Source organism: Vipera ursinii (assembly GCF_947247035.1).
Source record: "Vipera ursinii genome assembly, chromosome: 3".
In the NCBI taxonomy this organism is placed as follows: Eukaryota; Metazoa; Chordata; class Lepidosauria; order Squamata; family Viperidae; genus Vipera; species Vipera ursinii.
The window spans coordinates 116,037,927-116,056,428 of NC_139516.1; the positions used below are offsets into that span (position 1 = coordinate 116,037,927).

The 18,502-nt window shown below is 39.0% G+C and overlaps 2 protein-coding genes across 2 annotated transcripts in view; one reads left to right on the forward strand and one right to left on the reverse strand.

Moving 5' to 3' along the window:
• Positions 1-18,502, reverse strand: part of ADCY10 (adenylate cyclase 10) — a gene marked incomplete at both ends in the record, with an annotated part of 87,913 nt that overhangs the window by 35,307 nt on the left and 34,104 nt on the right. The window contains 5 exons of the mRNA XM_083358158.1: positions 6,967-7,323; positions 7,719-7,994; positions 14,167-14,286; positions 15,274-15,410; positions 17,381-17,664. Of these exons, the coding sequence (XP_083214284.1) occupies positions 6,967-7,323; positions 7,719-7,994; positions 14,167-14,286; positions 15,274-15,410; positions 17,381-17,664 (1,174 nt within the window). The remainder of the gene's footprint in view (positions 1-6,966; positions 7,324-7,718; positions 7,995-14,166; positions 14,287-15,273; positions 15,411-17,380; positions 17,665-18,502) is intronic.
• MGST3 (microsomal glutathione S-transferase 3) overlaps positions 1-18,502 on the forward strand; it is a 112,657-nt gene that overhangs the window by 13,903 nt on the left and 80,252 nt on the right. The window lies entirely within an intron of this gene.

Below are 18,502 nucleotides of genomic sequence, written 5' to 3' on the forward strand. Positions count from 1 at the left end.
AAAGAGAGGGGATTAACCAACTGATCACAGAAGAAGAAATCCTTACAGCAATTAAGGATTTGAAGGTTGATAAGGCGCCCGGTACGGATGGCTTGTCTGCGGCCTTTTATAAAAATTTACAATTTGAGATGATAAAACCGTTAAAGGAACTGTTCCAGACAATCCAGAGGGGGGGAAAGGTGCCACCGTCTTGGAGAACAGCTTTTATCTCATTGATTCCGAAGGAAGATCAGGATGCTACTCAAGTTAAAAATTACAGACCGATTTCGCTTTTAAATACAGATTATAAGATATTATTTGTATTAACTTTAGAGATATTATTGAACAAGATTCGGAATTCGGAAAAAATTAAGGGGATACAAGTTGGAGATCAAGACTATAGATTGAGAGCATTTGCAGATGATCTGGTTGTTACAGTGACCCAGCCAGAGAATTCTGTTGTGGACCTGATAGAGATAATAACACAATATGGGAAGGTTTCTGGATTTAAAGTAAATATACAGAAAACTAAAATTTTGGCTAGAAACATGACAGTTTCACAGAAGGCCTTCTTGGAAGGATTAACTGGATTTGAGATTGTTAAAAGGGTTAAATATTTGGGGGTAATTTTGTCGCCCTCGAATACAAAGCTATATAAAAATAATTACGAAAAATTGTGGGGGAAAATTCAAAAAGAATTGGAGAGTTGGCAAAAATTGCAATTGACTTTGTTGGGACGGATTGCAGCAGTGAAAATGAATGTCCTGCCCAAATTTTTATTTTTATTTCAAATGATACCGATTCTTAAGAAAGATTCTAACTTGGAGGAATGGCAGCGTGGTATCAATAAATTTGTGTGGGCAGGGAAAAAGCCACGAGTTAAACTTAAGATTATGCAGGATATTCGTGAGAGAGGTGGCCTTAAATTGCCTAATTTTAAATTATATTATGAAGCTGCTGCATTAGTAGGAATAAGTGATTGGATTAATTTGACGCAATCGAGGTTATTAAATCTTGAGGGCCATGATTTGTTGTTTGGCTGGCATGCATATTTGTTGTATGATAAGAAGGTAGGTACCGTGTTTAGGACGCATATTCTAAGACAGGCATTGCTGAGAGTTTGGAAGAAGTATAGACATAAGCTAAGTTGTAAGATACCATTGTGGGCAATTCCAAAACACGCAATAGAAAATATACATGCTGGTTTCAAACACGATGAGACTACCTACAAGGAAATTTTAAGTTTAGAAAGGAATGTTTGGTGTTTGAAATCATATAGCTTCTTGCGAGAAGAGAAGGTTGTACAAACATGGTTTCAATATACTCAGCTACGGGCCAGGTGGAAAGAAGACCAGAAAATTGGATTTGCAACGATTGATGAAAATTTGATAAAGCAAATTAGAAATCAGGGACCTGCACACATTAAACGGATATATCTTGCACTGATTGAGATTGATTCAGAAACAGAGCTTGTTAAGGACTGTATGATAAAATGGGCCCAAAATATCCAGGAAGTTATTACTATGGATATGTGGGAGAAGATTTGGGTGAGGAATGTGAAATTTACTCAAGCTCAAAATTTAAGAGAGAATTTTTATAAGATGTTTTATAGATGGCATTTAGATCCTAAAAAACTTGCAAGTATGTACCCGAATTATCAGCCTAAGTGTTGGAGGTGCGGGGCTGAAGATGCAACATATTTTCACATATGGTGGACATGTAAAAAGGTTAAGGCCTTTTGGATTAAAATCTGGTGGAATATACAGAAGATTTTTAAAAGAAGGATAAAGTTTTGTCCGCAATTTTTTTTGTTGGGAATAATTGTTGATGCTACAGTGGTGGACTCTAAGTTGATGCTGAATTTAATTACGGCAGCAAGACTTTTGATAGGACAATATTGGAAGAAAGAGGAGCTGCCGACCATAGAAGAATGGACTTTAAAGGTTTCCGACCTGGCAGAGATGGCGAAGATATCGGCTTATTTGAAAGATCACTCGCAAGAACGTTATATTATGGAATGGAGAAAGTGGATTGAGTTTATCCAGAATAAGTATAGGGTTAAGAAGTTTTATCTAGCATTTGAATAAGTCTTCTTTCGTGTTTTTTCTTTTTTTTTCCAATTTTCTTTTTTATATATATTTAATAATGTTAAGTTTTGTTTGTTCTTATACAAGTTAGAGGGTGATGGATTTTAGAATTTATGGTTGTTAGTATATGGTTGCTTATGATTGTTTTTATATATATATACCTTGTATTTAGCTCTGGGAAGTCCGGGGGGGGAGGAGGGTGGGGGGGAGGTACGGGGAGGGAAGAGGGAGGGGGGAAGGGGGGAGGCAAGGGAGGGAAGAGGGAGGGGGGAGCTGGGGAGGGGAGGGTCGGGGGGGATGGGGGTTTTTAATGGAAAATTGTATTGTAAAACTTTTCAATAAAAAAAAAAAAAAGATCACGTGAAGTATTAATAAATACTGCTTTATAAAATCCTAGTGAGACCACACCTGGAATACTGCGACCAGTTTTGGTCGCCATACTACAAAAAAGATGTTGAGACCTTGAAAAAAAGTTCAGAGAAGAGCAACTAAGATTATCCAAGGCCTGGAGACTAAAACATATGAAGAACAGCTACAGGACTTCAGTTTGGCTAGTCCACAGGTCTGCAACCCGTGGCTCCGGAGCCACATGCGGCTCTTTCAGCCATCTCCTGCGGCTCCCAGTCCTCTGCCATGTGCAGTCCAAAAAAAAAAAAGTGGGACTAAAAATGTTCAACCAATCAATTCAAATATGCAGGGTAGGTGCATATCTCGCCTTGGCTCCACTCTTCAGTCCAACCCTTTTCTGTGCATGCGCGCATGTATGCGCATGTGCACACATTTTTTTTTTGCGGCTCCCAGTTTTTCCTTTCGTGAGGGAACCGGTTCCGAGTGGCTCTTTCACTGTTTCAGGTTGCTGACCCCTGGGCTAGTCTAAAGAAAAGAAGAAATAGGGGTGACATGATAGCACTTGACATGATAGTATTTGAGGGGCTGCCATAAAGTAGAGGGGGTCAAATTATTCTACAAAGCACCAGGGGGCAGGACAAGAAACAATGGTTGGAAACTGACCAAAGAGAGAAGCAACCTAGAATTAAGGAGAAACTTCCTAACAATGAGGACAGTTAACCAGTGGAATAGCTTGCCTTCAAAAATTGTGGGCACTCCATCACTGGAGGTTTTTAAGAAGAGACTGGACAGTCACTTGTCTGAGACGGTACAGGTTCTCCTTCTTGAGCGGGGGGCTGGACTAGAAGACTTCCAAGGTCCCTACCTATTCTATTCTATTCTATTCTATTCTATTCTATTCTATTCTATTCTATTCTATTCTATTCTATTCTATTCTATTCTATTCTATTCTAATTTTAGTTTAAAGTCCTTCTGATAAGACGAGCCAGTCATTTTCCAAATATTTTCTTTCCAATTCTTGTGAGGTACAGTCCATCCCTTGCCAGGAGCCCTTCATGTAAGTAAAGCACACCATGGTCTAGGAAGCTGAAGCTCTGTTGTTGACACCAGTTTTTACGCCAGTGGTTCATTTCTAAAATCCTTTGCTCCTTTATTGGATCTTGGCCTTTTGTTGGAAGTATAGATAGAAGATGGAAGTACAGATGAAAACACCACTTGTGTGCCTAATTCTTTAACTTTCTTCCCTAGCTGTTTGTAATCTCGTTATTGTTTTTACATTCATTGTTGTGTCATTGGTCCGCATGTGTAGAAGAAAAGGGTAGTAATCTATGGGGCTCATCATTTTAATAAGTTTCTCAATTACATCTTTGAGTTTTACTCCAGGGAGACAACATACCCTAGATTCACTGTTCAGTCTGCAGACTATAGTTTCTGTTCTCCAAAGAACTGAATTTCCTGTCACGAATATTCCCCCTTTTTTCCCTAGGGAAGTCTGGGATATTATTCTTCCTGTCATAGCAATGCTGGGTTGTGTCTCCTTTTTAGAAACTATTGATGACTGCTCTTTTATAGGTATCTGCATATTTTCTTCCAGGTAGAGACTATGAAAGCAATTGTTCAGTTCCAGACGGGCTTCACTAGAGTAAGGCTAGAGTAGATACGGTAGTAGGGGCTTTGTTGGTCTAACTTTATTTGTTAATTCAGTAACCTTCTTGACAAGTTCTGAAAATGTTTTAGATGCCTTTTTACTTCAGAAGAATGCTCTGTGATAAGCTGGTTAGCAAGCTAGTTAACTGGTGGTGGTATGATAATTATATTAATACTGTACATCATTGTCTCAACATCAAATTTAAAAGTATACCTCAGTAGTTCCTGTTTAAACTGGAAAAACATATCAAGTGGGTGCTACAAGAATCAGTCTTATTTCCTTTATTCTTCCATAAAGAAATATGGCAGGAAATTCTTACCTAATGCATGTTAATGACAATCAGACAGTGGAGTCAGTTATTCAAAGAACTGGTGGACTCCATCTGATCTATTCATACACAGTCTGTCTGGGATGCTTTAATGTGGGTTTCTGAGAAGAGAAATGGACTCAAAGACTTAAGTGGCCCTATCAGCATTATGATTCTATGGTTTATACATTTTCATTGCCTGTCATCCAAATCATAGACGAACCGAGCTTACTAATGATATATTGGAAAAATATTTCAGACACTTTGTGAATTGCCAATAAAATAATTGGCTGAATTATACCAATTACTGCTATGCTTCAACCCAATTGGACGTATCTTTAAAAACCATAGATTCAATCCTTTTTTAAAGTATCCTCTCTGCATTTCTAGATTGGATACAATATTCCAGGAGCTTCAGACCATGCTTCAAGGAACAATTTATGCAAGCCAGATGTTTAACAAGATTTCCTTACCAAGAAACTACCAATAAAGAGATCTGAATGGAAACAAAGTCTTCCTGTCATTGCTCCGTACTATTGTCATACAAGTAAATCCCATTACTTATAAATGGCAACTCTCTTACTCATTTCAGATCCACTTAACATTCCATTAATCCCTTATGATACCTAGTCTTCTGATTGTATGGCTTCCTCCTATTCACCCTCTTTGCTTGTACACAGAAAATGTCCAAGCAGCAGAAATATTGGCTTCTCATAAATCATGGATTCCCGTATTAAGTGCAGACAGTTGCAGATTTATGATTTAATTAAAAAGGCTATGGGCCTGCAGATTGGCCCTTGGGGACACACAGGAATCATTCATGTTCTTGGAAAGATTTCTAATTTCACCAGCACTGTTCAACTAAATCAACTCCCTCGTAGCAAAAGAGCTGAAAATCCTGCTCCTAGCTACAGTGGAAATCAGTACTTACTACTTTTGGTACTTCTGATTCAAATTCTGAGCTGGAGCTCATCTATCCAACCCACAGGAATACCACCATCTCTGGATGGAGAGTCAGAAAGCCAAGGAGACAGAGTAGTACTCAGTCACACAGAAGCATGTGGCACAGGCAGAGCCACTTGGTGCTTGAAACCAGGGATAATCAGAATTAGCGCTGCTCAGCTGAGATTACAGATTCCTCTTTTTAAGGTTCCACAAATCTCTATAACAGCTCAACTTGGCGTGTGGTAGCTTCACTTTTAATCATGCTCTAACTGGTTTTGGCTATATCTACAGAGTGGTGGGATTCAAATATGTGAACAACTGGTTCTGTGTGGATGCCGCTTCCAGAAGTCCATTCTGGGCCTGGGCCACAAAAAAAATAGCTACTGGTTCTGATGAAGTGGTGTGAACCAGCTGAATCTCACCACTGTATCTTCTACTTGGGGGGAAAAATAGTGCCTTGGAAAAAAAAAGTGAATTGATTCTATTAGTAACAATGGTGTTCCCTTTGGACTCAGCCTGAATGCATGATTAAGGCCACAGTGTAGTGTTCTTTTAAAGGATAATTTTATTTTTACCTCTCTTTCGGAAAAGTCCTTTCTTATGTGATAATGAAAATGCACATTTCTTCTCTTGATTCTTGTCCCCTGCCAAACAGATAGAGATTAAAGACTACTTGAGATCTCACACATAAGCAGCAAGGTTTCAAAGATATTCCTAATTTATCACCTCTTATGGACATTTTGCTGAGTGTAGACTATGGAAAGAAGGAAATTGTGTTGTAATTTTACAGGACATAAAATATAAATATACTTGTAACGCTAGTTACCTAGCCTAATAACGAAATATTTGGAAATCAACCCACAAGCTCCAAGAACAAACCTTCACCCTCATCCTACATTACATATATTCGCCACTATTGCAAATATACTTGTACCTGCTGTTAATAAGTTTGGAAGCCACTTCTTTATAATCTTTCATTTCATTTTCATTTTCCTTTCTCTATGTCTTTCTTTGCACTTTTCCACTTATTAATTCCTTTACGTGCCTTACTTTTTCCTTTTAAAATTTGTATTATCTTTATTCATTTAAAAATTTCTTTAATAAAAAATTATCCACAGAGTGATAATTTAGTATCATGTATGCAGTACAGGCTTTAGAGCACAGCTCTGATGACTGAGTTGTATTCCTAATACATGGGCATAGATACACAAAAAAAATGAAAAATAGTCCTGCAGTTAAACGCTGTAAAATATTCACATTTTGAAAAGGCAAGGCAGAGTGTAAGATATTTCTTAGACTAGGCTCTGCCTACTGCCTGGACTGGGTTCTCCATTATAAATAAACAATGATGCCTACCCTATTCAAATAGGCGAAAATATTAACTGCTCTATAAAACACACCGAGTAGTGAGGACAAAACCAGACTACTTTGAACTGTCTTTTTCAGCTTTGTAGTTCTGCAAATCTCCTTCTGGATTCATTCGTTATTTACTTCTCTCAATATCTTCCTGTGTATTGTTCTTGTCTTGATATTTGAGCTTTCTACAAAAATGACTATACTTTTGTATGATAACCTACTTTGGTAGTTTTCAAGGAAAATATTTAGACTGAGAGTTGAGGTTGCTGTACTAGGACCATCAAATTAATACCTACCTTCCTGGTGGGATGCTTCCAATTTTTTTAGGGTTTCAGAAACAAGGATCATAGCAGCCTCATTCAACACATCCTCTTTCACATTCTTAATCTTATATTCCTGTGAATAGAATTTTTGAAGCATGCCATCTACTGCATACCGGTGATAAGGAATGAAATCACCTTCCCCACAACACTTGCATCGGTGAGCTAAGCACTTCAGGTAACTGGCACATTTGAAATGCAAGGCTTTTTTCTGATTCTTAAGCCACAATTCATAGGCTGCTTCTTGAAACAGTGGTGTGCAAAACTCCATGATTTTGCAATGCATCACAGCTTCTTCTAGCTTGAGCCTATTGGAAATAACTGATCCAAGATCTGAAAAATAAGGTAGTCTTAGTATCTGCACCATCAAAGAATGAAGTCAACTTGCATAAATCTACTGCTGTGTAGCAATAGTTAATGCTCTATTTCTGATTAAATTTAAGAACATGACTACAGCAGCTAATTTTCTCATGATAGTTATTCTCATTATGCTAGTGAACACAGTCTGATCATGGTGAATGCCTACTATGATTTACTTGTCAAGGATTTATATGAAGACAGACATATCATAAAATATTACTTGATTTTATTTGACTACTGGGTGCTCCCTTTGTTCCTATAAAAAGCGAAGTTAAGAACAAATTTGTTTAAGATTTCAGCATCAATTTAACATGAAACTGATGTATAGAAGAATGCAAGAATGTTGTTCAATCATGTCCATGCCTTACCTGATTCTTGCCTAAGTGATTTCAATTCATTATTGCTGATGCTGGATTCTTTGGATAACATGTGCTGGGTTACATTTAATTCTTTTCTTTCACTACAACACTTAAAGATACGGGATTCCACCAGTGCTGCCAGAGTCTGATACATCTTCCTTTTTGTCCATTCCGGGAGGATATAAAGCAGCATCTCTGTACTGAATGTCACACCAATGACAGCTGCACATTTCACCACCATTTGCTCTGAAGGATTCATATTGTCCAGTGCAGCCAGAGCAATTCCTAACCACAAAGAAAGTCAAATTGTGTGTGTGGGGGAAATGCTACAGTGTCTGAACTGGTCACAGTTTCCAAATTTTATCTCTAAATCTGCAAAAGCAACATTTAGGTATACAGTTGCAAGAAAAAGTATGTGAACCCTTTGGGATTATGTAGTTTTTTGCATGAATTGGCCATAAAATGCCCTCTAAACGTCATGTAAGTCACCACAATAGAAAAACACAGTCTGCTTAAAATAATACTACACAAACATTAGCTGTTGTCATGTTTTAATTGAAGATAAGATGGAAACATTCACAGTGCAGGGTGGAAAAAGTATGTGAACCTTTGGACTTAATAACTGGTTGACCCTCCTTTGGCAGCAATAACCTCAACCAAACGTTTCCTGTAGTTGCAGATCAGACCTGCACAACGATCTGGAGTAATTTTGGACCACTCCTCTGCACAAAACTGTTTCAGTGTAGCAATATTCTTGGGATGTCTGGTGTGAATCGCTCTCTTAAGGTCATGCCACAGCATTTCAATCGGGTTGAGGTCAGGACTCTGACTGGGCCACTGCAGAAGGCGTATTCTGTTCTGTTGAAGCCATTGTTTTGTTGAATTACTTGTATGCTTTGGTTCATTGTCCTGTTGCATCACCCATCCTCTGCGGAGCTTCAGTTGGCGGACAGATGGTCGTACGTTTTCCTGCAAAATGTCCTAATAAACTCTGGAATTCATTTTCCCATCAATGACAACAATCCGTCCAGGCCCTGAGGCAGCAAAGCAGCCCCAAACCATGATGCTCCCTCTGCCATGTTTTACAGTGGGGATGAGGTTTTGATGTTGGTGTGCTGTGCCATTTTTTCTCCACACATAGTGTTGTGTGTTTTTCCCAAACAACTCAATTTTGGTTCCATCTGCCCACATTTGAAGTTTGCAAAAGAGCACCTGGATGTTCCACAGCACTACTGGCAAAATATTCTGTGGACAGATGGAACCAAAATTGAGTTGTTTGGGAAAAACACACAACACTATGTGTGGAGAAAAAATGGCACAGCACACCAACATCAAAACCTCATCCCCACTGTAAAACATGGCGGAGGGAGCAACATGGTTTGGGGCTGCTTTGCTGCCTCAGGGCCTGGACGGATTGTTGTCATTGATGGGAAAATGAATTCCAGAGTTTATCAGGATATTTTGCAGGAAAACGTACGACCATCTGTCTGCTAACTGAAGCTCCGCAGAGGATGGGTGATGCAACAGGACAATGAACCAAAGCATACAAGTAATTCAACAAAACAATGGCTTCAACAGAACAGAATACGCCTTCTGGAGTGGCCCAGTCAAGAGTCCTGACCTCAACCTGATTGAAATGCTGTGGCATGACCTTAAGAGAGCGATTCACACCAGACATCCCAAGAATATTGCTACACTGAAACAGTTTTGTGCAGAGGAGTGGTCCAAAATTACTCCAGATCGTTGTGCAGGTCTGATCTGCAACTACAGGAAACGTTTGGTTGAGGTTATTGCTGCCAAAGGAGGGTCAACCAGTTATTAAGTCCAAAGGTTCACATACTTTTTCCACCCTGCATTGTAAATGTTTCCATCTTATCTTCAATTAAAACTTGACAACAGCTAATGTTTGTGTAGTATTATTTTAAGCAGACTGTGTTTTTCTATTGTTGTGACTTACATGACGTTTAGAGCGCATTTTATGGCCAATTCATGCAAAAAACCACATAATCCCAAAGGGTTCACATACTTTTTCTTGCAACTGTAGATATTCGGAACTGGAAGAGAGAGAATTTTATTAAAAATATATGATGTTACCTTCTGTTACAAGGAAATTCCCAGAACAGGATATCTGGGAGGAGGGGTAATCTAACAGTGTCTGTCTGTCTGTCTGTCTATCTATCTGCCCACCATCCATCCATCCATCCATCCATAGAAGGCATGACTATGTGATGAAAGAACTGCCCCTTTTTACATGTGTTAATTTCATATGACCATAAAAGGATGAATGTCATAATGCCATCTTGACGTTTGCACTTTTAATGGTTTTTGCACCCCTTCCTCCCAAAATAACCATATTCCAAAACACATCCTTTTTCTCTGTGATAACCTCTCAAGTATTAAAATATTTCTGTCATAATGACTCCTAGCCCTTCTCTTTGTTAGACTAGACATACCTAGTTCCTTCAATTATTCATCAGATGGTTTAGCCAGTGATGGGATTCAAATATGTGAACAACCGGTTCTCTGTGTGGATGCCATTTCTGGAAGTCCATTCTGGGCCTGGGCAACAAAAAATTAGCTACCGGTTCTGCCAAACTGGTGCAAACTGGCTGAATGCCACCACTGGGTTTAGCCTTCAGACCCTTATTATTTGTGTTGCTCTTCTCTGTACTCTTTCTAGGGTCTCAACATCTTTTTGTATTATGGTACCAGAAGTAGATATGGTATTTCATCAGTGCAGTATAAAGCGATGCTATCACTTCACATGATCTTGAAACTATCCCTCTGTTGATGCAACCTAGAACTGCTTTTTTGGCAACTACAGGACTCTGCTGACTGATACTTAAGTGATGGTCTACTGGGACACTTAGATCCCTCTCGTAGTTACTGTTGTTGAGCCAGGTTATCTATTCTATAACTGTTTTACACACACACACACACACACAAACACACACACATATATATATAATAAATCATAAATCCACTTTACAATTCTTTAAATTAGTTTTCCCTACAATGTTTAAAACATTCTTACTGGTTAAGATTTTCTCAAGGTTAATTACATTTATTTAAATCTACTTTCCTCGTACAGGTCATCTCAACACTTTTACATTTCTCATGTCTTAAAAAGTAAAAAGAGAGAGAGAGAGAGAAAATAATAAGAAAATAATATACTACTTAAAATACATATCCATCTTAAACTAATATACATTTATTTCCAAACTTTTTCTGTTCTTTTTATTCATAATTAAACATATGTTTAATCTGTAGATGTTCCATTTAATAAATCCGATCATCTAATCTTTTAACTCTTTTAACATTTTTTTAATTATCCTTTGGAATTTTCTTAAAGTCAATTACATTTAAATATCTAAAACATTTCCTTTATATTGACCATCCCAAACATTTTTATATTTCTCATATCAAAAAACAAATTAAAAAGAGAAAAGAAAGAATACTATATTACTTGGGGGGGGTCATCCCTCTTAAGCTAAAATCCTTCTATTTCTTCAACCATATCCAAACAAGTGTTTAATTTTTAAATATTCTCTCTGATACATCCCATCAACTAATTCCTCAATTCTCACTTTAGCCCTCTTCTTTTGCCAAACGTCTTTCCCAATCAATATATTCTGTTGAATCAGTCTTTCCATAATCCTGCAAATGTTGTTGTAGATATAAGAGGCAAATCAAGCAACATATCTTTGTAAAAAAAATTTGCCCCTTCATATTCATTGAAGATCCGGTCTTTTCTTTCTCTCTTAGTTTCTTTCATCATCCCTTGTCTCCTCATTTCTTGTGGTACTCTCAACAGCTCTGCAATCCATTTTGTCAAATCCTGATTTATTTTGTGGTCTTAGAGTACAAGTTATCTTTTCCATGTCCAATGTTTCTTGTAAGTCCTTCTCCACTTGATTCAAGTCATACTTCCTTATATTATTAGGTTCCATCTTTAAATGTTTCCTCCAATTTATATTCAGTTATCTGATTTATCTGCTCCCTCTCCATTATTATCCTCTGAGAGGTTTTTTTGCCATGAGGTCAAATTGGAGATGGATTCATTTATACTTTCAAAATTATTTTTAATTTCCTCATGGTTTAAAATCATTATTGTTTGAATTAGTTGCATCATCTCATACATCTCCTCCTGGAAAGTATTTGTTTTTTCTTTATACATTCTTTCTGCAGATCTCTGATTTTCCACAATAGCCAAAAATCTATGTTTTCCTTTCTCTACAAACAACTTTAGACTCACAGTTACTTAATATTTGTAACCCAGAAAGGTCACATTTTTTTATTTAAGTTTATAGCTCTCATTTTGTATGTAGCCCAGAGTGTTTTGTTTTTTGTCACAGCTGTTCTTCATCCACCACTACATGTCAGCACCAGTTCATTTTTTTCAGTTTTCAAAATAAAGAGTTATCTTCTATTTTTATAGTTTAAAATAAAGATCTTAAGAGATTTTAGACAAATAACAAACTTATCCTATTTAGGTCTTATATTCATTTCATTTCAGTATATTTCTCCCCCATAAAATGTTTTTTTCATTGCCTCTGTCTGCAGAAGGGTAGAGGAAAGGTCCCCCTCCTCACTTTCAGAGGTTTTTTTTCTTCTTGGGTTTTTTTTCCAGGAAAGTAGTTAATATGTAGAATAGAGAAAATTGATGTTCTTACCCAGATCCAAGAACATTGTTTACAATCAGCTTAAAATAATGCTTTGGGGCTTTGCTTGCTTGTAGCTTGGGCTAGACTCTAAAATTAGGCTAGCCTTTCTCCTGATGGATTCTGGAAGGCTTTTCCTGGACTGATTGGGTCAACCACCATCTCTCCATGATCCATGGGACTTTCTTCCTTCTTTGCCACCTCTTCGGGGTGACTTCTGGACCATTTAGGGTCTCCTAACTAACAGGCAGAAAATCAGCTGTAGGGTGCAGAGCCCCACAATCCCTCGGCTGTTGCGCTACTGCACAAAACTGGAACCCTATTCTGTAACTGTTTTTCTTGCCTAAGTATAGGACTTTACTTTTCTCATCACCAAATTGTACTTTGTTGGCTAGGAGTCTCCCATCCTCTTTAACATCTATATGAAACCCCTGATGAAGAAATCTGTAACTTGGGATTCAGTATCATTATTATGTTGATGATGCCCAATTATATCTATATTTCTTTTATTGCAGTTCAAAAATGCAATAAATAAATATCTTTTGTTCTTAAGTCAGCCAAGTAAGGGTGTCGAGATCCTGTCCCAGTACCAAGAAGCCATGCAGATCTGGATGAGGAGGATAATTGGCTATAGATGAGGAGAATGAGTGGCTGTGGCTACTAAGATCCCTCCAGCCCAGGGATGTTTTACATATAGTTATGGACTATGTAGCACTTCTCCTTCTTGAAGAAGTGACAGCTGTAGCCAAAGGGGGCTGTGTACAGTTCCCTCTGATGTGTCAGTTGTGTCCTTCTTGGATTGGGAAGCCCTTCAGTCATGACTTGATTACTGCAATGCTTTGGGGTGAGATAAAGGTGATATTTATCAAGTAATCGTAACTCTATATGCCATAGGGACAGATTTTGAGGGATTTTCTGTTCCCCATGGTTTATGCCTGCTTGGTATATAGTGATAGAGTTGGCACACTCCATGGGCCTTCACACAGTGCCATCTATAAACATTAAGAAAGCAGGCCTTTTCTGTCATGGCATCTGTCATCTGGAATGAGATCTCCCCTGAAATCTTCAATTGGTTGTAAGGCCTTGAACACCTGATTGTTCTGCCAGGCCTTGGGTAAAGATGGATGAAACCCCTTGGATGAAATTTTGTCTCTGTTTTTGTATAGGACAGACATGTCAAACACAAGGCCCGGGGGCCGGATCCGGCCCGCGAAGTGGTTTCATGCGGCCCGCGAAGCCATCCTGGAAACAGTGAGGGAACGGCCCCTGCTGCCTTGGCCCTGGCCCAGAGACCCTCCTTCTGCCAGAGACCCTCAGATCTGTCCCACTCCTGCCCAGGCCCCCACAGGCACCCTTGATGCGAACGATGTAGAGCTGGCCACGCCCACCCAGTAGGCCATACGCACTCTAGCCACACCCACCCAGTAGGCCACACCCACCCAGGTCATACCCACCCGGCCCTCTAAGGGCAACCGCAATGCTGATGTGGCCCACAATGAAATTGAGTTTGACACCCCTGGTATAGGATCATCAGATTTCATCTTTTTTGTTCTATATTGTGATTTTTTAATTATATTGTGAGTTACGCAGTCAGTTTGGAATTAGGCAGCACCTACAATGAAATAAATAAAATAAGATTTCAAAAGTTGGAAACTCGCCATGGCCTTTGGTAAAATAATGCTATCTGAAGTTTTGTGTACGGAATGTCTTAGGTTTTGGAACACCTTATATATGCTCTTAAAGCAGCTGCTTTGTCACTCTGCCTGGTGATAACAGACACTTGCCTAATTCCATACCTTTTAATGTTGGAGGGAGACTGATGGTGGTAAGCTTCACATTTTGCCTGACTGTGCAAATATATAATTCAGTTTCTTCATCTAACGTTTTGGATGCATGAGTCTTGAGAACAGTCGTGGCTTGTAGAGGAGAATCATAAATGTTTTAGTGTTAGCATTAATATTATTTTCTTCCAAGAAAACATTTGGATGGCTATTATTTTAAAAGATTGCAATAGTTAAAATCACTATTTTAATATTATCATTTAACATTATATATTTAAACAGCTGGCAGTTATAGCAGGAGCTAGATTCCTATTTGCCACTGAGAAATATATGCAAGATTATAGCCAGCTTGGAGAACTACATTACTATATGCCCCTTACCAAAATTCAAACCAAAGCAAAGCTGTCAAATATTTGCCAGTTTTGAATATGTTTTCCTAATATTTAAGCTTCACATGGAATTACTGCAAAGTTCAGTATGGCTCAGTTTATATCAATGAAACGAACTGAATGCTTATCATACATTATACAAGCAGGGGGGTACCAAAGGTGCTTTTCAAAAATACAGCTGGACTTTCTTGTTCTTCTTCAGAAGAACCGAAGAAGCTTCTTGGATGAGAAGCGAAACATCTTCAAGAAAAAAAACAAGACAGTCCAGTTGCATTTTGAAAAGCATCTTTGGGGCAACCATGACCTGGATGACTCAGAATCTCCATAGACAAGCAAGGGTGTATCTGTTCCTTACTTTATCTAATTACAAAATTACATAATAATAATGCACCTTTCTAATGATGTGACTGCATGTATGTTGTAATTCCTCGAGAAAGAAGGAAAGAAGGATCTGAATTATGAACCTCACTGATTAAAGTTCTAATTAGAATATCAGGAAGCAAGACCCAATGATATGCCATCTGATATCTTGGTGACTATTAGTATTCATCTGTGTAACAGAAGAGTGATAGCTATGATTTATTGCATGACTAGCTCTCTTGCTGAATATTGCAGGTCTGTGACGCTAGTGCCGTCAGCCATTCTGATGCGCCCTGAATAGTCTCACATCATTCATAAACTGAGAATTGCCATGAAGCTATACCATATTAATAGCCAATGATCAGTAGCTTACTAAAAAGGCTATCCCATTCATCATCTTTCTCTTCATCCTCCTCCAGCACATGGAACTGAAGCACATTGTTTAAGTGGAGGTTTCGGAGAAGTTCTTCACAGTAAAATGGGTTTCCATGACTCCTTTGTATTAAAAATCTGTAAGTAATGTGGAGAGGGAGGGAGGGAGAAAGAAAGAGAAAGGGGGAGGAGGTGTACAGGCAAACAGAGGGAGAAGAGTGATCATAGATAAACGTCAGGTTTAAGGCATAGCGTAATGTATTGTGCTGAATTACAGTGGTGTTTCCAACTTCCATTTCAGCAGCAGGCAAGCTGTAAACATAATAAATTCCAGTCGTCCCCAGGCTTCTGAAACTTTAGTAGTTGTGCATGAGGCTACCTAGAACTGGGTATAATATTGCAACTACATGTTCACTGCTAGGGATCCCAGAGATGAAAACAGGCACTGTAGAGATTGCTCTCATTAGTAGGCATAGCATAGGATTTCTTAAAGAAATGGCAATGGCATGGTTTACAAATCTCTCTAAATTGCAAGACGAAAGAAGCCGCATTAGTTTTTGCATTATATAGTTGGGCTTTACTGGCATGGCCTGAACTACTCTTTCTGAAGTATTTTATACATGGTCCTATTAAATATTTAATATTATAAAATGTTATAAACAAAGTATGATAGGCTGCTTATAGATACTGATTCCTGAAGAAAAGAATCTCATTGTTACCAGAACTGCTGCTATGCCTGTGGCGGCTGGTGCATAATCTGCCAAGTATCCTCTTTTACCGGTCTACTATAGAGAGCGTCCTCTCGTATGGTATTGTGGTTTGGTATGCTGGTCTGACAGCCGCAGACAGGAAAGTATTACAGAGGGTAGTGAGCACAGCACAAGACATTGTGGGCTGTTCCCTGACACCACTGGATGACATCGCCAGGGCTCGTTGCCTTGGAAGAGTGAGGAAGATTCTCAGGGATGACTCACACCCTGGACGGTATCTCTTTACTCTCCTACCATCCGGTAGGAGATATAGGAATATAGCCAGCCATACCAACAGGCTGAAAAATAGCTTTTATCCGTGGGCTGTTAGGCTTTAAAATGGGACATAATCTTATGCAGAATTGACTTGGGAGGCCGGTGTGTGGTGTTGTTGGTTCACATGGTGTGGTAGGAAGGAGGGTTTGTTGTCACTGTGTGTTGGGGGGAGAGAGCACGGGGGGAGGCTCAGCTAATCTCAATGTACACATGTTGTACTTTGACAATAAAGGTTTATTATTTATTATTTATTATCCTCACAATGGAACAATTCCTCAACTGATAACAAATACTCAGTTGAGGAAACTCACATTCTGACTTCTGTACACACAAACACTTACCAAAATTCTCCCTTTCTTAAGAATAAAGGTAAAGGTAAAGGTTCCCCCGCACATGCGTGCTAGTCATTTCCAACTCTAGGGGCCGGTGCTCATCTCCGTTTTAAAGCCGAAGAGCCAGCGCTTGTCCGAGGACGTCTCTGTGGTCATGTGGCCAGCATGACTAGATGCCAAAGGGGCACGGAACGCTGTTACCTTCCCACCGGAGTGGTCCCTATTTTTCTACTTGCATTTTTACGTGCTTTCGAACTGCTAGGTTGGCAAAAGCTGGGACAAGTAACAGGCGCTCACTCTGCTATGTAGCACTCAGGATTTGACCCACCAAACTGCTGATCTTCTGATCGACAAGCTCAGCGTCCTAACCCACTGAGCCACCACGTTCCTTTTTTCCTATGAATAAAAGCTACTAAATATAGATCATGTGGCATGCAGGTAACATCCAAGCTGATAGTTATAAATGGTGGTAGAAAATGGTAATATCTCTCTCTCTCAGGATAAGCTTTCCCCAAGTGAGCATATAACTGATAACCTGCTGTCAGAAAGATTATACAATATTCTTTGGGCCAAGGAGAGAAGAGCAGAGAAATTTGTCAGTTGAGCAAGAAAGTCTCTTCAACTCAGAAGAAGTGAGGTAATTTTGCTTGAAATAAAAGTTTCAGACTTGTTGCTTTAAATGATAACAATTTGCATTTCCTGCTGATTGTCTTTGCTCCAACTTAATAGAAACAGAGAATTTCTTACTTACGTTTCAAGTTCCCTAGCAATACTGACCACTCCAAGGTCTTGGCAGGCTTTCTGAATAATTACTGAAGGACTTAATTCCCTCAGCTGAATAAAAGTTGTGCTTGGACTATTCAGGATTTGGGCTGCACTGGAACAAAACATTCGTCCCTTGTGATTGATAGGAGACAAAGCCATAACAACCAAGATTGGAACACTCTTAAGCAAGTTATCCAGGAAATCCCAAGAGGCTTTATCAATAAACTGAGCTTCATCAATTGCAAAAATGAGGACTTCCTTTTCTGCTGCCTAAAACAACAATAACACATATTGTGCACAGTAAGAGGGTGCTATATCCAGAATCGTTGTCATCACAGCTTCTAGAATTCTTACTTACTGCTATTAAATGCTTCTACTAACGCTAAACTATACTCTAAGAATTTGCCATTCTTTAATCTTAGAAGTCTATGACCAATGTTGTTTCCATGCCTTAACTAAAGCTGGTGATATTGCCAGAGGTTAGTAGAAAGAAGTGGATCAGTGTTTTCCTGGATCTGATCTACAATATGGATTCACTTGCATCCGGTGTACATTAAATCAGTACAGATAGTTGTGAAAAGGATAAACTCACTATGTTTATCAGAGTCCTAGCTTAACACTCATTCAGCAAATGTTCGAAGTTATGATGGCACTGAAAAAATTGACTTATGTTTGGTCCTCAATTTTAGAACTGTTGCCAACCCCTAAGGTCACATGATTAAAATTTGGGCCTGCCTGCATTTACAACTACCCCACACATACTGCTTCCACCAGCTGACTTTTCTTCCTTCCCTTCTTCTTTACATGACCATTGTGTTTGTTGCAGCACTGTGGCTTCTTGTGGCAATGCTGGGCTAGCTGGAACGTTGTGCTGTAATGGCATGCCATACTGCAGCAGTAGGATGTCATGCCATGCTGCAGCACTTCTCACAGCATTGGGGCTGGGGCTTCATGATGCAATGCTGGGACAGCATGGCACATGGTATCAGTAGCAGTGGCTTCACCTCACAATGCACTAATGGGGCCTCACACCATGGCAATGCAATTTCTCATCGTGGCACTGAGCCAAGTGACCATACTACAGCATGGTAGTGGAGCTTTACACCAT